Genomic DNA, 24534 nt, shown 5'->3' on the forward strand with positions numbered 1-24534 from the left:
TCTCAATTTTTAAATGAGCATAAATAAGTAATACAAAATTGCAATTAAATAACATCTTTGGCCTTTCAGAAATATTCAGTGACCAATATAGCCACCCTTCATTTCAATAACTGCCATGAGTCTTCCATCCATAATGCTCAAAGAGGTGTATTGTCTTCCCTCACTGTAAATCTCACTGTGGCAGGGCGGGGCCGGGTTGTGATTATACACCCCGGTCCCTTATCAGGCTAATTAAGTCTCAGAGAGGGATAAAGGCCGATGGCAGACGGTGGTGCGACGAGAGAGAGATAGTTTACAGACATGTCCGTCATGTGTTTGTTTGTGTCTTCTGTTTAAGTTTTATATTAAAATATTATTTATATTGAAAAGCTGGCCCGCCTTCCGCCCTGCCACACTCACGTTTGAGAAGGGCCCACAAGTTCTCAGTAGGATTTAACTCTGGTGAGGAAGGGGGCCAAGTCATTATTTGGGCATCTTTGAGGCCCTTGCTGGCTAGCCAAGCAGTGGAGTACATGGATGCATGTGATGGAGCATTGTCCTGCATAAAGAGCATGGACTTCTTGAATGCTGAGGACTTCTTCCTGTACCATTGCTTGAAGAAATTACTTTCCAGAAACTGGCAGTAGGTTTGAGAGTTGAGTTTCAGTCCATCTTCCACTCGAAAAGGTCAAACTACCTCATCCTTAATGATAGCAGCCCATACCATTACCCCTCCTCCACCTTGCTGGCACCTGGCTCAAAGTGGTGCCCTGTGTCCATTAGTGATCCAGCCACAGACCCATGCATCTAGTCCATCAAGAGTCACTCTCATTTCATCTGTCCATAAAACCTTTGAAAAATCTGTCTTAATGTATTTCTTTGCCCAATCTTGATGCTTTAAATGGTGAATATATTCAGTGGTGGTCGTGTTTCAGCCTTCTTGACTGTGGCCATGTCTCTGAACACTTGGCACCTTGTACTTCTGGACACTTCAGGTAGGTTGCAGTTCTGGAATATGGTAGCATTGAAGGATAATGGGTTCCTGGTAAGATTCATGTTTAATTCTTCTCAAGTCTTTTGCAGTTAATTTGCGCTTTTCCTTCTCCATGTGGTTTTTGTGCCCCAGTTGACTTTTCACAACAAAATGTTTGATTGTCCGGTGGTCACGTCTCAATAGTTTAGCAATTTCAAGAGTGTGGCATCCGTTTGAAAGGCATTTTACAATATTTTACTTTCAGTGTCAGTTAAATCTCTTTTTTGGCCCATTTTACCTGAGGTAACGAAGCTGCCTAATAATTATGCACACCTTGATATAAGGTGTTAGTCACTTTCGCCACACCCTCCCTTTTTACACAAATACATACCACCTGAAAATTATTTAATCCAATAAGCATTCAAGTTTATATGGTTTGGAGTTGGAAAATGTGCATGGAAATAATGATAAGATCAGAATACTCACTTGCCTAATAATTGGGCACGCAGTGCAGTCAATCAAAAGTGAAACAATCTGTCTGTAAATAATTGTTGGAACAATGGCGCATTTCATGCACAAAGTAGATGTCCTAAAAGACTTGCCAATAGTCTATATATTATAGTTTGCTAATATGAAATATGTGGAGTGATTAAAAAAAGTTGTTTTAATGACTTTAACCTAAGTGTATGTAAACATCTGACTTCAACTGTAGATACGTTATCAATCCACCAAAGGCTGAATAAGAAAGAAAAAAAATGCACTTGGCTTAATGCCGCCTCCAATCTAATCAGCTTCACATGTGTGCACGCTCTAAATAAATGTAACAGGTTAACAATATGGAGACTGATTTTAAAGACACGGATTATATTTTTAGTACGATTGTACACTGTGATTGTAGCTCAACTTCGTCCATCATGCATTTAAGACCTTAAGACCTTAACTGCGTTCTGTGCAAGTTGATCAATAACCTCCTTTCTTTTTTTAAATACCCATAATAATGCGTTAGTTATATTATTATTATTATTATATATTTTATTTCAGACTCAAAAAAAAGGTCCATAAGAAACATACAAAGAAGACAGACAGACAGATAAAAACAAAGGATTACTATAGTCCATATAAACAATTTCTCCAGTGCCTCCAAAGCAGCGAACTGTACCTAGTACTGCTCTGGTCAGGCCATATAAAAACAATTATAATTTCATTTTGCGAGTCCATAAGTCTCATCATAAATTTATAAACAGCATTTCTTATTACAGCATTTAATGTGTTCACATCATTCTGCACACATAACTGGCTTGCACTGGTCCAACGAGGTACTTTCAAAAGAATCCTAAGAGCATCGTTATATGCTACTTGTAACTTGTGAAATACAGCTTTTGTGTAACAGCACCACAAGTGAGCAGTGTAGAGTGGTGTGCAGTAGGCTTTAAACAAGGCTATTTTTACATTTTCTGTACACATTCCAAATTTCCGTGCCAGCATATTTGCCTGTGCATACAATTTACAGTACTGCCTCTGGATGTCATCATTATCAGAGAGGTCACTCCTTATAATGTGACCAAGGTACTTCACTTTTTCCACAACTGCCAGATCCCTTCCTGACAAGTGGAACATGGGAAATACAGCATTACGCTGCTCTCCAGACCTCACAATCATCACAACAGTCTTTTTCGGATTAAACTTGATGTCATATCGTTCACCATATTCAGTACACACGTCAAGCAATTGCTGGAGGCCTGCAGAGTATGGTGACATAATGACCAGGTCATCAGCATAAAGTAAATGGTTTAATAGTCTTTCCCCTATCATGCAGCCGGTCTTACAGTTTTTCATAGTTCGGGAGAGTTCATCCACGTAAAGATTAAAAAGCATGGGTGACAGGATCCCACCCTGCCTCACCCCATTAGTCACAGAAAAATGTTTTGATATCACACTACCCCATCTAACCTGCATTGTTTGATGTGTGTACCAAAAACCTAGTATCCGGATTAGGTAGGGAGGAACCCCTCGCTGTTGCAATTTTTCAAACAGTTTGCCATGGTTGATGCGGTCAAATGCTTTGGAGGCATCCAAGAAGCACAGAAACACAGTGGAGTTCTGCCCTCTGTACTTCCTCACAGCCTCTTTCATGGCATAGATGCACATATCAGTTCCATGTTGACTTTTAAAACCAAACTGCTCGTCAGTGGTGACAACATATTTCTGAAATCTATCCAGGAGCACAATTTCAAAAACCTTTGATATGACACAAGCCAATGCAATTGGCCTGTAATTGTCAATACAGGAGATCTTCCCTGTTTTATCCTTCACTACAGGTGCAAGTACAACAGATAGCATAGAGCTGGGCAATATACCATGCATTAACATTGCAGAAAAACATAAAGCAAGTAATACCACAACTCTATGACTGGCAAATTTTAAATGCTCCGCAGAGATTTTATCCAAGCCACAAGATTTACCCGTTGATAGTTTCCTAATGGCTTTAGTTACCTCCTCAATAGTGACACTCACATTATCGGGGGAGACATCCCCAATACTGAAGTTCTTACTGTCTACGCAGTTGAATAGATCACTATAATGCTTTCTCCACAGCTCCACAACATTATCAGGCCCTGTAACTCCCTCAACACTAAAGGGCAGAGGAACTTTGACAGCATTCATAACCTGAATTTCTTTCCAAAAGTCTTGCACATCATTTTGCAACAATTTTCGCACTAAGGAATCAGCCCTCAGTTTATGCTCCGTCCTTTTTATGTACCGTACAGCACGTTTAAATTGCCTATCCATCTGTTTTTTATGCTCAAATACAGGCATAAAAAAATTTGTTATGTGTCATTCACAGGATTTATATCAAATCATATGGATAGAGTATGTATGGGAGAATCAGATAACTAGCGCTCCTGGGGGCCAGGGTAGCTCAGCGAGTAATGACGCTGACTAACACCCTGGATCGCGAGTTCGAATCCAGGGTGTGCTAAGTGAATCCAGCCATGTCTTCTGAGCAACCAAATTACACAATAGTTGCTAGGGAGGGTAGAGTCACATGGGGTAACCTCTTTGTGGTTGCGATTAGTGGTTCTCGCTCTCAATGGGGCACGTAGAGAGTAGCATGAGCTTCCACATGCTGGGAGTCTCTGTGGTGTCATGTACAATGAGCCACGTGATTGACTGTCTCAGAAGCGGAGGCAACTGAGATTTGTCCTCCGCCACCCAGATTGTGGTGAGTAACTGTGCCACCATGAGGACCTAGTAAGTAGTGGGAATCAGGCATTCCAAATTGGGTAGAAAAGGGGATAAAAAAACAAACAACTACCACTCCTTTTACTATGATTATTCAAACATTATTGCTTTGTTCTGTGACATGTTTCAAGCATACTACAACATTTGGCCAGTGGTCATTTTGACAAACTTTGTGAGTTAAATTATAATGATAAATTATTTCATATTGTTGCACAGCTCAGAGAGTACCACTAGAGTGCACCATGTGCCCTGGACACTATCGACAGCGGTTTATGACTATACATATAATTTGTTTGATATAGAGTACTTTCTAGATAATGATTTCTATATAACTTTCTAGATAGACTTGATTTAGATAAAAAAAGAAGTATTTAGCAGTTTTCTTATTTTATACTATCATTTGTCAAAATCTGTGATTATTAGATTTTAATTTATTTTACATTTACACTATGTTGACAATTTCCTGTGTGGTGCAGTTTTTATGTGCATTTTTCTTGCACACACATATAATGAAAATAACTTTTAATCTCTCTAACCAGTTTGACTTGCATTCTAATAAAGCACGTTATTTGAATCAAGTTGGAGTTACTTTTTAGTCGAGTACATTTAAAAGTTAAAAGATCAACTAGTGAATCGTCCTTACATTTGAAAAACATCTAGATTTAATTTTTTTTATTTATCGACCAGCCCTACATCCGCATTTAATTAGTTTTTCATGATTGTGTTTTTCTACATTATATTCGAGTTGAAAGGATATGTGTGATAGTAAGTCAATGGAGGTAAAGGACATACACTGACTTCAGGGCAGAGCTCAGATGATGGCAAGATGTGCTGGTTTGAGTATTTCTGTAACCGTGATCTCCTGGGATTTTCACACACAACAGTCTCTAGAATTTACTCAAAATGGTAAAAAAAACATCCAGTGAGTGGCAGTTCTTTGGACGGAAATGCCTTGTTGATGAGAGAGCTCAACAGAGAATTGCCAGACTGGTTCGAACTGACAAAGTCTACGATAACTCGGATAACCGCTCTGTACAATTGCGGTGAGAAGAATATAATCTCAGAATGCTATTCTGAGATGTGGGTTGGCACGGTTTTGGCAGCACGAGGGGGACCTACACAATATTAGGCAGGTCATTTTAATGTTGTGGCTGATCAGTATCATATCGCCCAGCTCTACCATGACGGAGGGAGTAAAACAGCCTTCACGGGTGAGTATCCTTTCACTGTGTCCCCAACTGACACACACATACAAGCATACAAATGCATATAGATTGCAGGAAGAAAGCCCTTTTCAGAGTATTATGCTTATACAGGCAGGGTTCTCGCTCTACCCATAAAAGACTATGTTTTCACAACACAGTTGACTGTTTGATAAACTCTGTTCAGTCAGCCATCCAAATCAATTTGTTGCACCATTGAGCTGTGTAGATGGGGAGATATTATGTCATGATTTCCTGTGTAAAAGCAATCTTGAAAATAAGTTACAAAGGTACAAGTTTTTGTCTGCGGAGAACATCACACTGAATATTTTCTCACACGTTCATGGTGTTTTTCCGTAAAGCACCAAAAAACATCTTGAGTAACAGTGAGGCATTTAATAAGATTACTTCCAAAGTAAGGCTGTCAAGATACCTTTAAAGTCCAAACTCGGCTTCCTCTATTTCATGGAACACAAAGGGAGATTTTAGGCAAAATGTTACCATTCTCTTTATTGTATGGAAAAAAAGATGCAATGAATGTGAATAGTGACTGAGGCTGTCATTCACTAATGTTCTCCCCAACATATTATTTTGTGTTCCACAGAAGAGAGAAAATCATACCGGTTTGGAACAAAATGAGGGTGAGTAAATGATGACAGTATTTTAATTTTTGGTTGAAATATCCCTTTAATCAAAATGGTCTTTTTCCATCTCATAAAAACTCACAGACCCCACATTGTTTCTCAAAAAAAAAAAAAAAAACTCTTGATTGCAGTGTGTCAAACTTCCTTCCTCTTCCTGTATACTTTTGCCCCTCAGTGGGTCTCTGTTTAGCGGGAGCTGGCTCCACATAATTACCTCCCTTGCTGCTTTACACCTTCAGCCTCTGTGCTCAAACACAGTTTTGCTCTTGTTACTTTCCAGCCAAACCCTGCAGTAAACTAACCCTCGCCAAAGAACAACCATGATGCCCTACAGAAACAGTATCGGCACTCATTATCGACCTACACCATCCACTGGGTCATCTCAGCTTAGATATAATCTTTGAAATGGTATGGGATGACTGTAAATCACGGAGTCAAATTGTGTTAGAAAATGACAGTGGAAACATAGAAAGCTTGTTAGAAAGAGGACAGTCAATTTATGCTTAGATGGGGAATAAGAAAAGGACTTATTTGGGATTGATCGAGCACATATTTGCTATCCATCTCACAAAGCTGGAGAGCTGTATTTGTCTTCTGCATTTTGTGTTGTTGCAATAGTTTGTCTATCATATTGTGGTGGGGATAAATTGTAAAAGCAAGACAGGCAGACAGACAGACAGAGAAAATAATTGGCACTATTCACTATCCTCAAATGAATATTTTCAAAACTTTTCCAACCCACTTAAACCTTTCTTTATTTACAGAACCTAACCAAACACCACTACCGGTCATTAAGGTCAGCAGTACATGGGAAACTTGTCTTATTCAGTCAACTGTCATGAATGTGATATCGTTCGAAAAGGTGAGATATGCAAATGGTTCTAGAGATGTGTAAATGAGAAATATTTGTTTCATTTTTCATAGCTATAATTAATAATTCATGTGAAATCTTTCTCTTTTGATGTGAGTTTTCTTGTCAAATCAGTCCCATCCTTACAGTTTGGTACACCCTTACAGTACTTCTCACTACATCAAGCACAGAAGATTTATTCATCTTTAGCTTCTAATCCCATTATAACTGAAGTGATTTAAAACCTCTAATACCAATCTGCTTGTTCTTACCAATAAGGTGTTGAAAATGAACCTGCTTTCCTCACTGTGACTGAAGCGTTTACATGAACAATCTTACATGATTATGATAATAAGTCAAAAATGTGTTTGGACAAGTAAACACCTTTAATGGTTTTCCTTTATCAAGGTAAGGTAAGAAATGGTTAAACAAAATCCGATCAGCACACATAGATTTTTCCCCTTTTCCCTCAATTTCACGCTGCATGTAAACTTGGAGTATTGAAGTAAACGATATATCTGCATATTTGTCAGAATGTATATGATAGATATTTTATTGACATTTGCCTTTATATCATCAGACAAGAATTTGCAAAAATCTTACAGGAAACCGTTGAGGAGAGAGAGAATGAAACGCAGTAGCACTTTAAACATCATGAGTTCCTGCTAGTCTGTCGCATCTCTGATAAGCAGGACAGTTCAATTAGCTGTTGTTGTATGCCAGTCTATTATTGTAGTAACACGAAGGCACCCAACAACAAAACAATCTACGATTGGTCGTTTACATATCACAGACGGCTCCTTCACATGCAAGCAGGTGATTCTCGGTGCCCTCTCAGGTTGAAAAACCAATCGGCCAAACGTGAATATCCGATGTGATAATTAAATAATTCTGAACACTGTCTGATGTATCCGCCTCAGCGATATATCGGTTGACAACTTAACTCAACTTTATTTACAATATATAGAACATTTAAAATAACAGAGTTTACCAAAGTGCTTCACAATGATACAAATTTAAAACATCAAATGGTAAAATTACCACATTCACAAACACCAGTAATCTAAATATAAAAATACAAACTCTCCAAAACTGTGTCCTACATTTCATTTATCAAACTAATGTAAACACCTGTACCAGTGTTCCTACTGGCTTATCCAATTTGCACAAGTGTTGTGTCTTTGAGCTTAACTGATTACGTTTTTACGTCAAAAGCAGAGAATAATCTGATGATTTCAAATCTTAGGTAAAAATATTTTTTCTTATAAGATGTTGTCAGGTTTTTGAATAAGCTGATTTTAGGTATTATCAGTGTATTGGATTGCATGTGAACACTCTCACTGTATCTTTACTTAAAGGGATAGGTCACCCAAAAATTAAAATTCCGTCATCACTTACCCTCATGTTGTCACAAACCCAAATTACCCAAATGCCAGTAAATGATGACAGAATTTCCATTTAAGGGTGAACTATCTCTTTAACTCTGTACTGATTCTCGTGGACCTCTAAGCTACAGTTTGACACAGACCTAGTCCAACACTAACTGATTTTCTCAATTCTGGAAGAGCTGGGTCTGCGCTTTATTGTTTTTGTTCAACTTTTAAGAAAAGTCTCACCAAGCAAGTTGGAAAGGTTCACCTTCTAAACCACATTCAGTTACCAATGTCACTCAGAACATCAGTTTTTCACTTTGACATTTTGATTTGGACAGGTATTCATCCCTTCAAACTAAACCATGATTACACTGAGTTCCTCTTTGTTCCTGCCATGATCTACCTCACTAGCTGTATTATCGTCACTGTTGGTCACACAATTGCATCAATGCCTCTAAGCGTGTACCACCCAACAGTGCGTTATCCAGGATGACCAACAGATCTTCACTGTTCACACTGCAGAAACTCTCTGGGCCCGTAATCCCTAACACAAGTACATGCAAGAAAACCCCTCTTAAATGCTGCTGTATGACTCATTCTTCACCTACAGACATTCTCAAAATAGTAAACCCCAGCTGCTAGAATTCAATTTAAGAGTTAAAATTAAGCTAGTAAAGGCCTGGATATAATTTAGCTCAAAGGCCATGTACAGAGTCAGGGTTCCCACATATTTTGACCAATCACTTGCCATGATTTTCCCAAACTTTTCCAGTCACTCTCGATGAGGAAAAAATTATAACAGAGACATACATACAGTGCATTTAGAAAGTATTCAGAGCCCCTAAAAAAAATTTTCTTCATATTTTGTTCAGCCTTGTGCTAAAATGCTTTAAATTATTTATTTTTTTTTTCACATTAATCTTCACTCCGTACACCATAATGACAAAGCAAAAATCAGATTTTTTTTATAACGTTGAAAAATGTTTAATGAGAAAAACTGAAATATCAAATTTTTAGGAAATCACACTTATCAAAGGAACTGCCTGCAGATCTCAGAGACAGGATTGTGTCGAGGCACAGATCTGGGGAAAACTACAGAAAAATGTGGCCGCCTTGAAGGTTCCCAAGAGCACAGTGGCCATAATTCTTAAATGGAAGAAGTTTGGAACAACCAGGACACCTGGCCAAATTGAGCAATCGGGGGAGAAGGGCCTTAGTAAAAGAGGTGACCAAGAACCTGACAGTCACTCTGGTTGAGCTCCAGAGATAATGTGTGGAGATGGGAGAAACTAGCAGAAGGAAAACCATCAATGCAACACTCCACTGATCTGGGCTTTATAGCAGAGCGGCCACACGGAAGCCTCTCCTCAGTGCATGACACATAAAACGCACCTAAAGAACTCTCAGACTGTGAGAAACAAGATTCTCTGGTCTGATGAAACAAAGACTGAACTGTTTGGCCTCCATTCCAAGCGTCATTTCTGGAGGAAACCAGGCACCGCTCATCAACTACCAATCTCAATGGTGAAGCATGGTGGTAGTATCCTCATGCTGTGGGGGGGTTTTACAGTGGCAGGGACTGGGAGATTGGTCAGGGTTGTGGCCAATGGTTCACCTTCCAATAGGACAATGTCCCTAAGCACACAGCCAAGGCAATGCAAGAGTGGCTTAGGGACAACTTTGTGAATGTCCTTGAGTGGCCCAGCCAGAGCCCAGACTTGAACCCAATCGAAAATCTCTGGAGAGACCTGAAAATGACTGTCCACCGACAGTCCCCATCGAACCTGGCAGAGCTTGAGAGAATCCACTCAAATCCAGGTGTGCAAAGCTTGTCACATCATAACCAAAAAGACCTGAGGCTGTAATCGCTGCCTAAGGTGTTTCAACTAAGTAAGGTAAGTAAGTTAAGGGTCTGAATATTATGTCAATGTGATATTTAAGTTTTTTATTTTTATAAATTTGCAAAGTTATCAAAAATCTTCTTTCTTTTTTTGCTTTCTCATTATGGGGTATGGAGTGTAGATTGATGTGGAATTTTTGTTTTAATAATTTAAAGCATTTTAGCGTAAGGCTGCAACATCAAAATGGGAATACCCAGCCCTAGTCATGATCAAGCTTTGACTCATGATCAAACCTCCCTTTAGAGTACTTTGAAAAATGCCTGCTGGTCTAAAAAACTTTGTCAAACATCACATGCTTGACTGAATCCTCTATTATGTACACACAGAACAATGATTTTGACAAATCATAGAAAGAATCATTTCAGTTGATGCTCCTTAAATGTGGAGTAATCACCCAATCAATATCAGAACCTCAGACTTACTATTCCCTTTTTGACAGAGTTAAAACGAGGCACAGACAGAATGTGCAAACAAAATCCACTGAATGGATTTAAACATTGTAAAATGTTAAATGGAGCTGAGAGTACTACAATCTTATTGGTAGCTGACAGTATTATTAAATTAGGTAAAGTATTTAATAAATGTAAGGAGTGAACAATTTGTGGAATTTATTGAATAATTACTGTTCAAATTCTGAGGAGATCAACTGAGCTCTCTGTGGATTTATGCTAGTGATTCCGCTATTGAATCTGCTAGCATGATTTCTTGAGAGCTTGATTATGATACACCCTTTTCACTTTTATTAAGTGGATCTTAAAAAAATGAATGTACTATCTTTTTTATACATATATGTATAAAATGCGTAAAATATGCATATATGATTTTATGTTCAGTCATGAAACCCTACATGGTGCAAGCTGATAGGTCCTTTAAACATGTAATTTATTTGCCAAATGCATCTCTCTTTGTTTAACTTTTAAACTGCTTCAGTTGTTTGCAAATAAGAGAGTTTAATTTCTGAAACCCTCCTGCTCCCCAGCACCACTTGTCTAGTTCGACTTCAAGGGGATTGTATGTCTAATTGCGCAGCAGAAACATGTGTTACGTGCTCAACACAGCATGTCTGTGTATTTTCATATCCATTATAAACACCTTAAATTTAATATGAGATTTGTCATGACTGAAGTGTAACTATACCAGGCCATCTCCTATTCCATGCTATAGAATTTAGAATAGAATAGACTCTGGTAGCATTGGATTATTATTAGCATCATTATCGACATGTCATGAATCATGGCTTCATTTCAGTTATGGATGCACTTCAATCTTTAAAGTTTTTGAGGATTACTAAAAAGAGAACATTAAAAAGAGTTCTCCCAGTTGCTATGGTAAAATTATCTCATCTTGATGAACGTAAAACATCTATGCCATATTAAATTATCAGTGTAATTTTAAATGTTTGTCATTATAATGAGTTGAAAGAAAAGTAACACAAGCAATATACCCTCAGCCACTGCTTCTCCGTCAACGCATCACTATAGTCAACATCTCTGCGGTGACGTGATCCTCGGCCAAAGATTTTTTCTTCCTCTTCCTCACAGGTGAGTCGCTCCACCTCTGCATCATCTTTTAGGATCCATGATGGCAGCTCATCCTCCTCCATTAGCCGAGGTTTGCGCTTTGGGTTGCGTGCATCCTCTCGACGACGGTCTAAATCCATGCGCTTAAAGTCCCATTAATGAATAATGTAAGGTTCAAAGTAAGTGGTGAGTTTCCCACATTAGCCTTAAATGGCTTCAAATTGCAGAGATTCACAGAGTTGATAACAAGTAGTAAATTAAAGTTTACTTTTCACAATTACTGTTAATGACCATGCAATTAACTATCTGTGCAAGTAGCACATTTTGTGCAATTTCAGTCTTACCATGAAGAGCTCAAATTCATCCTCATTACGGGCAATCATTTGATTAAGAGTTTCGTCATCTGGAACTTCATCTTCCTCCTGATTTAATACAGACACACACATACCAACAAACACAAGTAGAAAATTAGCACCGTTAGCTGGAAAACATTACTTCATGACAAAATCTACTAATAAAGGAACAGATGTTTGTCAGTGGCTAGCAGTTTATATATCTGGGCCATAGACCGTTAGAGCATCTCTCAAAAAGAGATGTTGGCTAGAATGACAGCCTCAGACACCATTCACTTTTGTTGTATGGAAAACAGATGCAATGAAAGTGAAGGGTGACTGAGGCTGTCATTCTGCCTAACATCTCCATTTGTGTTCTACGGAAGAAGTCATATGTGTTTGGAATAGAGGTAGATCAATATATCGGTTTTATGATTAATTAGTGCCAACAGCTGCTATTTGGAATGTCTAGGCCTCCGTTCCCTGATGGAGGTGAAGCGACACTAGGGGTCTCTCTTGAGTGCCTAATATGCCTCTGATCTATGAAAAAAGGCCAAAGAGACATATGCCCCTGGACATACGGTTATAAAAGTGGGGAAATACATCGAGTTCATTCAGGATTTTTCTGAAGAGCCGAAAAATGGTCCAGCCACCACAGTGGCTCGGCTCAGCGACGTGACCGGGAGGACACAACGTCTCGTTCCCTCCATCAGGGAATGGAGGTTACATACGTAACCTAGACTTTCCCCATCTGTTGCTCACTTCGACGTTGTGTCGAAGAAGCGACACTAGGGGTCCAATTTAAATCACACCATGCGTTGAGCCGTGAACGTGTACTGCTGACAAAGGAGCGGGCAGGTATTTTACGTGCAGAGGCGACCAGCTGTGTCAGACTGCATGTACCCTTCCCCAATGCCCCATAAAAGTCATCGGAATCCTTCTGGTTACCCTAATCAGGGGAACAAGTCGACGCTTGCCAACCTGGGAACGGGCCGAGCCTCGCCGGGCCTTTTTTCTCTCTATGTTTCTCGTATAGATCCAAAAATGACTGGGGCCCTTACACGCATTGTGGGAAGGGGTCTTACCCAGTTTCCTATTCTTTCAGGGGGAAAAGACCCTGCGGAGACTCCCCCCCCCTTCAAAATACATCACATGGGCCACTCAGGTCACACGTGGAAAAATGGCGCAGTGGTAGATCCAGCCTCAAGAAGGGGGGAGTTGCTACAACACAACGACCAGAGGGCAGCTGGAACTGCCTAAGGGAGACGCAGGTCCACTCGTAAGGGGACCGGACCGCGGAAAATACACACAGGAGGAGTCCACACAGGAGTCCCAACCTGTGGAGCACCTGTTCCAGTACAGGGTAGATTTGAGTACCCGCAGTGGATTGGGTCGACGAATTCCTCCGCTGAATTGCGGACCCACAGGGCTAGGGAGGAGTCATCCAGGGACCGAATGAACGGGATCTCCTGGGAGAGAAAGCGCACAGTTTTACCTCGGCCGAGGGAAAGGGCGCTAGATGCAAGCAATCCACCTGGTCAGTCCGTCAGCGTGTACCGAGTTCTACCGGCTGAGACCTGAGAAAACACGGGACGATACTGAATCAACACTGAGATTGTAAAATCTGGCAAAGGTATTAGATGTCGCCCCAATCCGCTGCTCTACATATGTCTGCCAGGGAGGTGCCTCTGACCAGTGTCCACGAGGACGTAACACTCCTTGTTGAGTGAGCTTGGACACACAAGGGGGAAGGGCACGGCCTGGGTGAGATAGGCCAATGAAATGGCGTCCACCAGCCAGTGGGAACAGGCTTGGTCGGGAAGGATTTAACCGCCGGGCGCCTCTTAGGAACCTGATGATTAAGTCGTGCTTACCCAAAGATTTGCCGTCTACTTCGTCGTGGTGGGCCGCGATAGCAGCAACATACACCTTCAAGGTTGAAGGGGACAGCCTCCCCTCCAGCCTCTCCTGCAGAAATAAGAGCACTGACCTAACTGCGCACCTCTGTGGGTCTTCAGCCCGGGAAGAGCACCAATTTGCGAACAAGCGCCACTTCAGGGCGTAAAGTTGCCTGATAGAGGGGGCTCTGGCTTGTTTGATCGTGTCTACGATGGCAGGTGGTAGACCAGCTAGATCCTCTGCGTCCCATCCAGGGGTCAGACATGGAGGTTCCAGAGATCTGGGTGTGGATGCCAGAGCATGCCCCGTCCCTGAGAAAGAAGGTCTTTCCTCAGGGGAATTCGCCAGGGAGGGGCTGTCGTGAGGAGTACGAGGTCCGAGAACCAGGCCCGGGTGGGCCACAAGGGAGCCACTAGGGTGACTTGCTCCTCGTCCTCCCTGACCTTGCACAGCACCTGTGCAAGAAGGCTCACTGGGGGAAATGCGTACTTGCGCAGCCCCGAAAGCCAGCTGTGTGCCAGTACGTCTGCCCCGAGGGGAATCTCTGTTCGGGCTTGAGGACTTGAGTCGCTGCTGGCTCCAAAAGAGGAGACGACAGGCGCGTTGTGACATGTGGCGGGAGCGTATTCCACCATGGCGATTTATATATGCTACCGCGGTGGTGCTGTCTGACCTGAGGATGCCATATGCCCAAGGTGCATCTAGAAAAGTTTTAAAGGGACCGCTGTGCCCAGCCTTAAGGTGGCGAGGCATTCCAGCACCCACTGCGCACGCTCGTTGGTGAGACGTGCTGCCATTGAGACTAACTCCATGCCGAGAAAAGAGATGCTCTGAACCGGGGCGAGCTTGGTCTTTTCCCAGTTGACCTGAAGCCCAAAAGGCTGAAGTGCCTGAGCACCTGGTCTCTGTGAGCGCATACTAACTCTCGGTAGTGGGTCAGAATGAGCCAGAGTATGCGGATGCCGGCTTCTCAGAGCAGGGCAAGGGCTGCCTCTGCGACTTTCGTGAAGCCGTGAGGGGACAGAGACATGCCGAAGGGGAGGACTTTGTACTGATACGCCTGGCCATCTGACGCGAACCGTAGGAAGGGTCGGTGTCAAGGCAGAATTGAGACGTGGAAGTACGCGTCCTTCAGGTCTACTGCTGCGAACCAATCTAGATGCCGGACGCAAGTTAAGATGTGTTTTTGCGTGAGAATTTTCCAAGATCAGATGTAAGCCGCCCCCTTTCTTGGGTACAATGAAGTAAGGGCTGTAGAAACCCTTCTTCATCTTGGTTGGAGGGACAGGTTCTATCGCATCTTTGAGTAAGAGAGTAGCGTTTTTAGCATGCAGGGATTTGGTATGCTCGCCGTGTACTGCGGTAAAGCATCCCGAGGCTCTGGTTCAGAGAAAGGACTCGAAGCACTTACCTTGCTCCGCACTCCCAGCAGGGGGCAGGTTAGTGACTGAGGAGGAGGTCCGGTAGAGGCATCCTCTGGACTCGTCAGAACCGGCCGGCTGGGGCACAATCGTGGGGCTGAGGGCGGAGGGTCCGCGTCCAGCGTGCCGGGACTGTTGAGGTGTGGAGGCAGAGTGCCGTGAGAACGGCATTTGTGGGCCAGTTGACCCAGAGACAAAGGAAATAGCTCTTTTACTTAGAATGTGGGTACCGCAGCCCCATCTCTTGGTCCCAGGGTCGTGCCTGGGAGCCTTCCGGGTCCTCGAGGGGGTCAGTGAGACGGGGGGCATCTGCTTCCTGCGAGGTGCTCGACGCACGAGAGCTGGGCCCGGGTTGAGGCGGAGCAGGGCATTTCTTCGCCATAGGAGGACGCCCTCGGCGAGCAGACGGGACATGGCCCATGGCGGCAGGTTTGCGGCGGGGCAGGATGTGCGAGATGGCCTCCGTCTGCTTCTTCACCGCGGAGAACTGCTGCGCAAAGTCCTCGACAGTGTCGCCGAAGAGGCCGAACTTGGAGACAGGGGCGTTGAGGAAGCGCACTTTGTCGGTCTCACGCATCTCGACCAAGTTCAGCCACAGATGACGTTCCTGGACCACAAGTGTCGCCATCGTCTGCCCGAGTGACTGTACTGTGACCATCGTGGCTCTGAGGGCGAGGTCGGTCGCTGAGCGCAGTTCCTGCAGCACGTCGGGATCAGTATGTCTGGGGGGCGGGGTATGCAAATACTGTCTGCCAACTTCTCATTGGCCTTTTTATCATAGATCAGAGGCATATTCGGTGCTCAAGAGAGACCCCTAGAGTTGCTTCTTCGACACAACGTCGAAGTGAGCGACAGACAGGGAACTATTAGTTATAGGCAAAAATATATGCCGATAGTGTTTTTTTATTCCTCCGTGTTCCTTTGACTGTTACGTTTTTAAATTGAAGTGAGGGCATGCAAAGAAAAATGTGACTATATGGAAACACATACATTGTGTCTCCAACTTCATATATTGTGAATAATAATAATATATATGCTATAAAAAGCTTAATTTGGTAAATATTAAAAATAGAGCATTCTAACGGAGCCAAGTCTACATCATTTTCCCTGTGTGTTTCAGGCTTTAGTGTTAAAAGTTTTAAGCACCCAATATTCTTTTTTTGGTTGAAATTAAACTACATTGGGGACTTTATTCATGTTGTACTCTGGCCTCTATGCCGACTTAGAACATTTTGTAACATTCTATAAAACAATTTTTAAAACTATTGTCTGATTAATCGTTTTATTTATTTTTTGGCCTTTTCCACCACCTTAGTTATTAGTGGGTCGGTGGACCTCTTGTTTGGAACAGCATTAGGGTAAGTGATGACAGAATTTGTTTTAATGTTTGAGTGAACTATGCCATTAAAACTCAACATGGGTGCCTCGGACAATTTTGCTTTTCATATTGATAAATAGCACAAGTATTGGCAAAATCAGACTGAAAAATACAGCTTTGTACTGCTCCTGTAAGTATTCCAGTTCAACTTAATTGCATCAAAATAGCATTTCGATCCTTAAGAAAAACAGGTCTTAGTTGAACTGCATTCCTTTATTGGGTGAGGGCATTAAAATGTATGGCTGTGAGAAAATGTAATTTGTTGAACAAATTGCTGTGACATTATAATGAGAATGGCAATGAACTGAATTGGAGCAGGGAAAGAAAATCAATTCATTTACAAATCACCATTTTATTTTGCACAATTGTGTACTAATTCTTAATACGTCAGTATTTCTATTCAGGGTGAAATTTTCACAAGCTGTTCTAAATGCACATTTTTGGGATAGTGGCTTTGTGACCCCCTGGACCCATAATTACTCTGCACCTTTTCCAAATTTACTTAAAAGTTGAAACAGGTGCAGTTAGTTTCATAAGCACCAAGTAATTTCAGAAATCAAAATTGGAATGAAATAAAGTGCATTTTGCATAGTCTTTAAAATGAAAATGTATTCTATTACATAAACTTTAGAGATTGGAAAGAGAAACATTTTTGTAATACCAGTACCAATCAATGCTATTCATGTTTAAACATTAATTCACTTCATTTGGAATAGTGCATTTAGGTTCGGTGTGGTTAACTATGTGCATAAATACAAGAAACAACATTTTACACAGGTAGTATTACACTTTACATATAATTTCAATCTTTGTAATCAAATAGTAATTAAAAACAGAATAATTCAACATTATTTTAAATATGTCCAAGTGTCTTGCATTACTTTATTGATTCACAAAATAAAACTAATTTAAAATCATTAAAAAAAAATGCAAATGATTCATTTTAAACAAAACTCAAATTCACCTAATGCATGTATAATGCATTTATCACATAATGCATTCATACTGGCAAACAAATGGGGAAACAAATCTGGCACTTTGTTGTTGGCCCAGTATGTCCTATATTTCAGTATCAGCCAAGAATTTTCATTTTAGCGCATCACTAGCTGTAATTAGCCTGTCAATCAAAAACTGCGGAAAACTAGCGAGAGCGAAACTTTACTGCCATCTGTGCCTGTTGAAGTGACTAACCTCATTTTGTTCCTCGTGCTCCAGAATAGCTTGCAGGAAGGCTCTGCGCTCATGACTAGAGGACTTCTGGTCAAACATGCCAGCCTGAATGACCTTCTGATCCACATTCAGTTTATACTTGGCCGCTGCAAGAATCTTCTCCTCCACGCTGTTCACAGTACAAAGCCGCAGTACGCGTACTTCATTCTGCTGGCCGATACGGTGGGCTCGGTCTTGGGCCTGCAAGTCCTATGATTAAAAATACAGTTGTGTTATGAACATATTTATATCAATTACAACCAGTGTATGTGACTATTATTAAGATGAGGCATAGTGCAACTTTTTCTGAAAGAGGAGAAAAATAAGCAGGTTTCAAAATTGGCAGAAGATCGCTATAGTGTGTGTGCTGCATGTGCAAGTGGACGGAAGTGTAATGTTTGCATCTTTTGCAGAAAACGAGTGGGACAAAAGGCGTGAACTTCAATCTGCTACATACAATACCTTTCATCTAACCAGCAGCATGAAATTAAATACAATAATAAATAATCCAACATATGACAATACATGACAACAAAAACATGTTGAAATGTCCTGCTATGTGATAAGCTTTACTCCATATAAACTGTATAAAATGATTAAAAAAACTAATTTGGCCAGTCACAGCACCTAAAATATACACTTTCCCTCAAGCATTTATATAGATTGTAACATAAAATCTTGATGTTGATTTAAAAAAAGTTCCTGGACATGGTATGACTAAACCTGCCTTCTCCTAAGCTAAAGATGACACATCACTGCTGAGCTATAACTAGTGTTCAGAGTGTCTAATTCCTCTCTGATCACAGCAGCAGTCACACAGACCTGGTGGGGGTTCCAGTCACTGTCAAAGATCACAACGGTGTCTGCAGCTTGCAAGTTGAGGCCAAGACCTCCTGCCCTGGTGCTCAACAGGAAGATGAAATACTGTGAGCCTTCTTCATTGAATTTCTTTAAAAGCAACGCCCGGTCATCAGACTTTGTGGTTCCTGGGAAACAAAACAAGAATCAAACACATAATAATGAACAGAAAGGGCAGCCTATTTGTGTGATCAAACTCATTAAAACAGTGGTAAACTCCATCATGAAGATCCTGAAGGACAGCCATTATGCCATAACATTAAAGAACCCATTAAATCACTTGAAAAAGCCAGTTTTATTTCCTGCATTGACCTATTTCCTCTTCCGCTTTAAAAATAACCAATAAGCATTACTTACAACACAGCCATAAAACATGGTGTGTTACTTGCTAGTTGGTGACAGGAAAGCATTTTATTGAACAAAAACCTGTGTTGTGCAGGATGAGTCATGAATCTTTGGTCTGTTTTCCCAGAAGTGAAAGACTATACATTTTAAATGCGTAAATAAGCAAATTTTTATGCTAGCAAATACAGCCCTACAAAGACAAAAGTCACATGTCAAAACTGAAATTGGGACACTTAGACTGTGATCAGCACTGTGATTGAAAGTTTTGTCTCAACTATGCTCACATTCAGAGCAAACAGTGTGTGAAACGGTAATTACAAAATCTCCACTTAAATTTTGAAGCCACTACAATTACAATAGTGTAATTTTCTTACACTATGTCGGCATAGTTACTGCATTTAGCCTTTGTAGGCCAGTATAGCAGGCCTCAAACTAATAGACATGGATTAAAAGCTACAAAACTCAAATTTTTATTTCATTGATATTTATTACTGACCATCCAGACGCAGGTAGAGGAAGTTACGGTAAGAAAAATAATCCTCCAAGATAGTCATGAGGGAGGTCATCTGACAGAAGAGCAGTACTCTGTGATTGGTTGCCTTTAGCTTGGGCAGGATCCGGTCCAGTAATTCAAACTTGCCAGAGGCACGGTACAGGTCAGGGCTAGGTAGACAACAAAAAGCATGATTATAATGACAATTCCTTTATCATAGTATACCTCTATCTGGGCCATGTAGAGCAGGAGGCCTGCAGTGAGTTTAGTGATCCATATATGACATGAGTTTTTAACACTTCACGGTAACTCTTAAGGCTAGGTAACGCTCGATTTGATCTCTACTCACCCACTGATAATGCCATTTGGATACCTCAAGTGCTCAGCAAAGGATTCCTAAATTGGTACAAAATAGATATGTGCAATAAAGCTGATGACATACAAGTAAAGATAAAACATTCTCATTTACATAATGTTTAACACAGGGGTTTTCAATCTTTTCAAACCAAGGGAAGTGATATCCAGACTATCAGCCAACTCTAGGACCCCCAAAATAAAAAAGGAAGATTTTACCAGAAAGACTTTATAATAACATTAATTTATAAAATTAACATTATATAATACCTATCAGATCATCATTATGGCCCAAGCACTGAAAGGGCGGTGACCCTACTGTTCTTCTAAGGATTATTAGGGCCCAAGCACTGAAAGTGTTGAGGCCGTATTGTTCTTCTAAGGATTATTATTAGGGCCCAAGCACTGAAAGTGTGGAGGCAATATTGTTCTTCTAAGGACTATTCTTCTTCTTTAAATGTTTTTGATACTTTTAGGGTACTTAACATGCGTGAAATCTCTTGAAATGTTGAACACACAACAGAGTCATCAGCCATTACGGTGTGCAGGGAGAGGGGGCTCTATAGCGACCCCTTGAAAATGGACATGTAAGGGGGGTTCTGTAGCACAACAGTTTTCATCTACAGTCCGCAAACTTGGTACATCTATAGTTCTCATCAAGCTGAACAACTTTCATTCTCACAGTTATAAGCTCTGCCCAAAAGGAAATGCCTGTCACATGAATCCCCTAAAAGGAGAATTTCAAAATACAGAGCCTGCGATTTTCAGGAAATCCAAATTGGACGACCATTTTAAATACTCCTTCTAGGAGATTCATGTGACAGGCACCAAATATGTGCAACATCATCAAAAGACACTATAGATAATAAATTGGATTTTTGATATTTTGAAAGGTGTCGCCACGGTGAAGCAATACATTTGTGGAGAAAAATGGTAAACGGGAAGTGTCTTATATCTTCTGTGTGCATTGTGTGATTTTGTTTCAAATTCAGCTGCATGTTTGGTAATGGGGGCTGATCACATTGATGAAGCTATTACTATATATATATAAATAACAATGCATTAATTATTCCTTTCACCCTATATTTGGGTGTTTCTGAGGCACTTGAATTTCATGAAATTCATCGGCCATTAGGACTGGGCAAAAGTTCACACATGGGCGTGTGTGTGTGTGTGTGGGGGGTACTCCTTAGCACTCCCTTTAAAATGAGCATGTAAGACGGCCTCTGTAGCATCCCCCATTTTCACCTACAGTCACCAAAATTGTTACATATATAGTTCTCCTCAAGCCGAACAACTTTCATAATTATAGTTATAAGCTCCACCCAACAGGAAGTCAGTCATTTTGGATTTTTTGAATATTGCAGTCTCTATACTTTTATGTGATTAACATTTTTTATTGATTCATATAGACAACAAAAGAAGAAAAAAAAATACATATACAGAATCAACATTTAACCCCACTATTACCCCTCCCAATCCCCAAACTTACCCTGACCCTCAACAACATCCCTGTTGTCACACATGATTATACAAAAAAAAAAAACATTAAAAAAATGTGTAAAAGGGCATTCAAAAATGCCAATTGGCTGCCCCATTTTCCATCAAATGAATCCCAAATTCCCAGCCTTCTACATGACGCTTCCTTGAAAGCCGCCACTCTCCCCATTTCCGTGCACCATTCTTAAAATGAGGGCACTCCATCCAACTTCCATCCCCTAAAAACTATTTGTCTGCCGATCATGACATTGGTTAGAACCCAATTTTGTATGTGTTTATCTCCTATATTGATGACCGCCCCATCTCCTAAAATACAAAGTCTTGGATCTTAACACACCACAATAAACACGAGTTGTGTCTCCATCTTCTGATTGGCATCGCTAGCAGGTGGGTGTGTCTTTAAGACCAAGCCTATACAATCTAAAGGGTGTCCAATAGAATCTATGTAAAATGAATTGTATAAGGTGCACCCTTGCATCTCTAGATGCAGACTTGACAATATTTTGAATCCTAGCCCACACTCCTTCCTCCAAAACCAAGTTTAAATCTTTCTCCCATAATCTCTACACAGAAATTAAAGCTCTGTTCACCAGACTCTGAATTAGCAGGGTACACTGATGCCTCATGACCTTTTCCAAAAGCAGTAATCACCACTTCTAGAGTATCTGACGCTTTAGGGGGGTGTATGCTACGCCCAAAAATAGTACAGAGCAGGTAGCACAGCCGTAAATACCTAAAGATCTGAGATCTGGGAATCCCAAAATGTTGAACCAAATTTTCAAAGGCACTCAAAACTCCATTCTCATATAGGTCACTGAGTGTATTAACCTCCTTCACAATCCAATCTGACCAGCAGAAAGGGAACTTATTAATACATAATTTAAGGTTCAGCCATATGCTCGAGGCAACATTTAAATAAAATGTCTGAATTAAACACTCTGGACACTTTTTTCCATACCGAGTGCAAATGCGATATGATGGGTGTAACTTAACTTTTCAGATTATTTTGATAGAAAGGCTTTGCAATGGTGAAATAGGGCCAAGAATTTCCTGTTCAATACAAAACCAGGGAGCGGCTCTCTCAGGTGGAAGTGACCACTGAGCCAAATGTCTGAAACTGAATGCATTATAATAATACAAAATCTTGGGTAGGCCTAGCCCACCTTTGGTAAACAGCCTATGCAACTTACTGAAATGTAATCTGGGACGTTTACCATTCCAAATGAAGGACTTCACTATTCAAATTACTTGAAATAAGAGAGGGGGACATCTACTAAGAGAGACTGTAGCAGGTAGTTGAATTTTGGAATACAATTAATTTTAATAACATTAACCTTCCCAATCATAGATAAATGTAAAGAAGCCACCTGTCCACGTCGATAAACTTTTTATTAAAGGGTCAAAATTGACCAAAGAGCAATTTGTTTATTTGTGCCAGGAGTACAAAGGAAAACATGCAATATCAAAACTTTCAAAAGCATTCTATTAATGGTGAAAAATGGGAAACAGAAAGTGTCTCATATATTGTGTGTGCAATGTGTGATTTAGATAAAAGATTTGATGTATGTTTAGTCTTTGGGGCTTATCACATGGAAGTGACTATTTTGGGTTATGGTCTTAGCACCACCACCTGGCAGCAGAAAATGTGGCTCTTATAATAGACTTTAAAATAGTCCTCTTATATTTACTCAAATTGCTTCAAAATACCTTCAGAGATTCTCAAGGGCCCAAAGACCCCTAGTTAAAAACCCTGGTTCTAACATTTACAAATGTAATATTGGAAAGTGGGTAATGTTAGTTTATATTGTATTAATCAATGCTTATGTACACTCACTGAGCACTTTATTAGGAACAATATGGTCCTAATAAATGCCAGACATGGTCTTCTGCTGTTGTAGCCCAAGGTCCTCAAGGTTCGACATGTTGTGTGTTCTGAGATGCTATTCTGCTCACTAAAATTGGAGAGTAGTTATTTATTACCATAGCCTTTCTGTCAGCTTGAACCAGTCTGGTAAATATCCATTGACCTCTCTCATCAACAAGGCATTTCCATCCACACTGGATATTTTGTTTTTTTCGCACCATTCTGAGTAAACTCTAGAAACTGCATGAAAATACTCACACAAAAATCCCTGAGATCAATTTTTTTTCTCCATTCTGATGGTTAATATGAACCATTAACTGAAATTCCTGACCCATATCTGCTTGATTTTATGCATTGCACTGCTGCCACACAATTGGCTGGTTAGATAATCATATGAATAAGTAGGTGTACAGATGTTCCTAATAAAGTGCTAAGTCAGTGTATACATCTTTTAAAGTTAAAAATGTATTAGTATTTGCAGAAATGCCCTGCATGTGCTGTAAAAGGATTGCTCATTGTTATTTCATGTTAAACTAATACTAACCTATAAAACCTTATTGTAAAGTTCAAAGTTTGATACTTCAGTGTACTGACACACATGTTGATACCTCGATGTGCTGAAACATGTAGGGATGATTACAGATCTTCTTCAGCTGCATGATGGTGTTCATTAAGGTCTTGGCTCCTCCTTTACCCTGAGGATGAAACATGTGAAGGTAAAACTCTGAACAGCTGCTCGTATTTAAACAGCAGTGTGATGTTGGGTTGGCACACAGCCTCTGGCTTTACCTTCTTGTCTTTCTCTGAGCCATCAGTGAGCAGGATGCCTTTGCCCTGCATGTGCCTATAAAGCACCTTCTGAATTGCTGACATGTCACATTTGATGACATACTCCACCTGTAACAAAAGAACACTCAATGCATAAGTATGATACATATGCATTGCATAAGTTTAAAATAGATGGAGAGAAAACATTTGTTATTACAGTGCTTGCAAGGCAGTTATTGTTATTCTTCAAACATTCTGGTTTGTTCTAATTTATTCTGGGGTTTGTTCTAATTAAAGGAATAATCCAGGTTCAAAACAAGTTGAAGGAATAGTTCACCCAAAAATTAAAATTCTCTCATCATTTATGCCATCCTGGATGTGTATGACTTTCTTTCTTCAGCAGAAGACAAACAAAGATTTTTAGAAGA

At 40.6% G+C, this 24534-nt stretch overlaps 1 protein-coding gene across 4 annotated transcripts in view; it reads right to left on the reverse strand.

Moving 5' to 3' along the window:
• The window catches only part of smarca2 (SWI/SNF related, matrix associated, actin dependent regulator of chromatin, subfamily a, member 2), a 98303-nt gene that overhangs the window by 42037 nt on the left and 31732 nt on the right, over positions 1-24534 (reverse strand). Inside the window, exons 21-28 of one of the 4 annotated variants that reach the window (XM_052097733.1) lie at positions 24128-24235; positions 23947-24033; positions 19970-20016; positions 19624-19790; positions 18747-18910; positions 17907-18134; positions 12030-12107; positions 11610-11828 (exon numbers count right to left, since the gene is read on the reverse strand). In XM_052097733.1, the coding sequence (XP_051953693.1) occupies positions 11610-11828; positions 12030-12107; positions 17907-18134; positions 18747-18910; positions 19624-19790; positions 19970-20016; positions 23947-24033; positions 24128-24235 (1098 nt within the window). Of the gene's footprint in view, positions 1-11609; positions 11829-12029; positions 12108-17906; positions 18135-18746; positions 18911-19623; positions 19791-19969; positions 20017-23946; positions 24034-24127; positions 24236-24534 lie in introns of those variants that run through there. The other 3 variants (XM_052097747.1, XM_052097740.1, XM_052097755.1) reach the window with 3 other exon arrangements.

This window comes from Xyrauchen texanus, chromosome 3 (genome assembly GCF_025860055.1).
Source record: "Xyrauchen texanus isolate HMW12.3.18 chromosome 3, RBS_HiC_50CHRs, whole genome shotgun sequence".
NCBI classification, from domain to species: Eukaryota; Metazoa; Chordata; class Actinopteri; order Cypriniformes; family Catostomidae; genus Xyrauchen; species Xyrauchen texanus.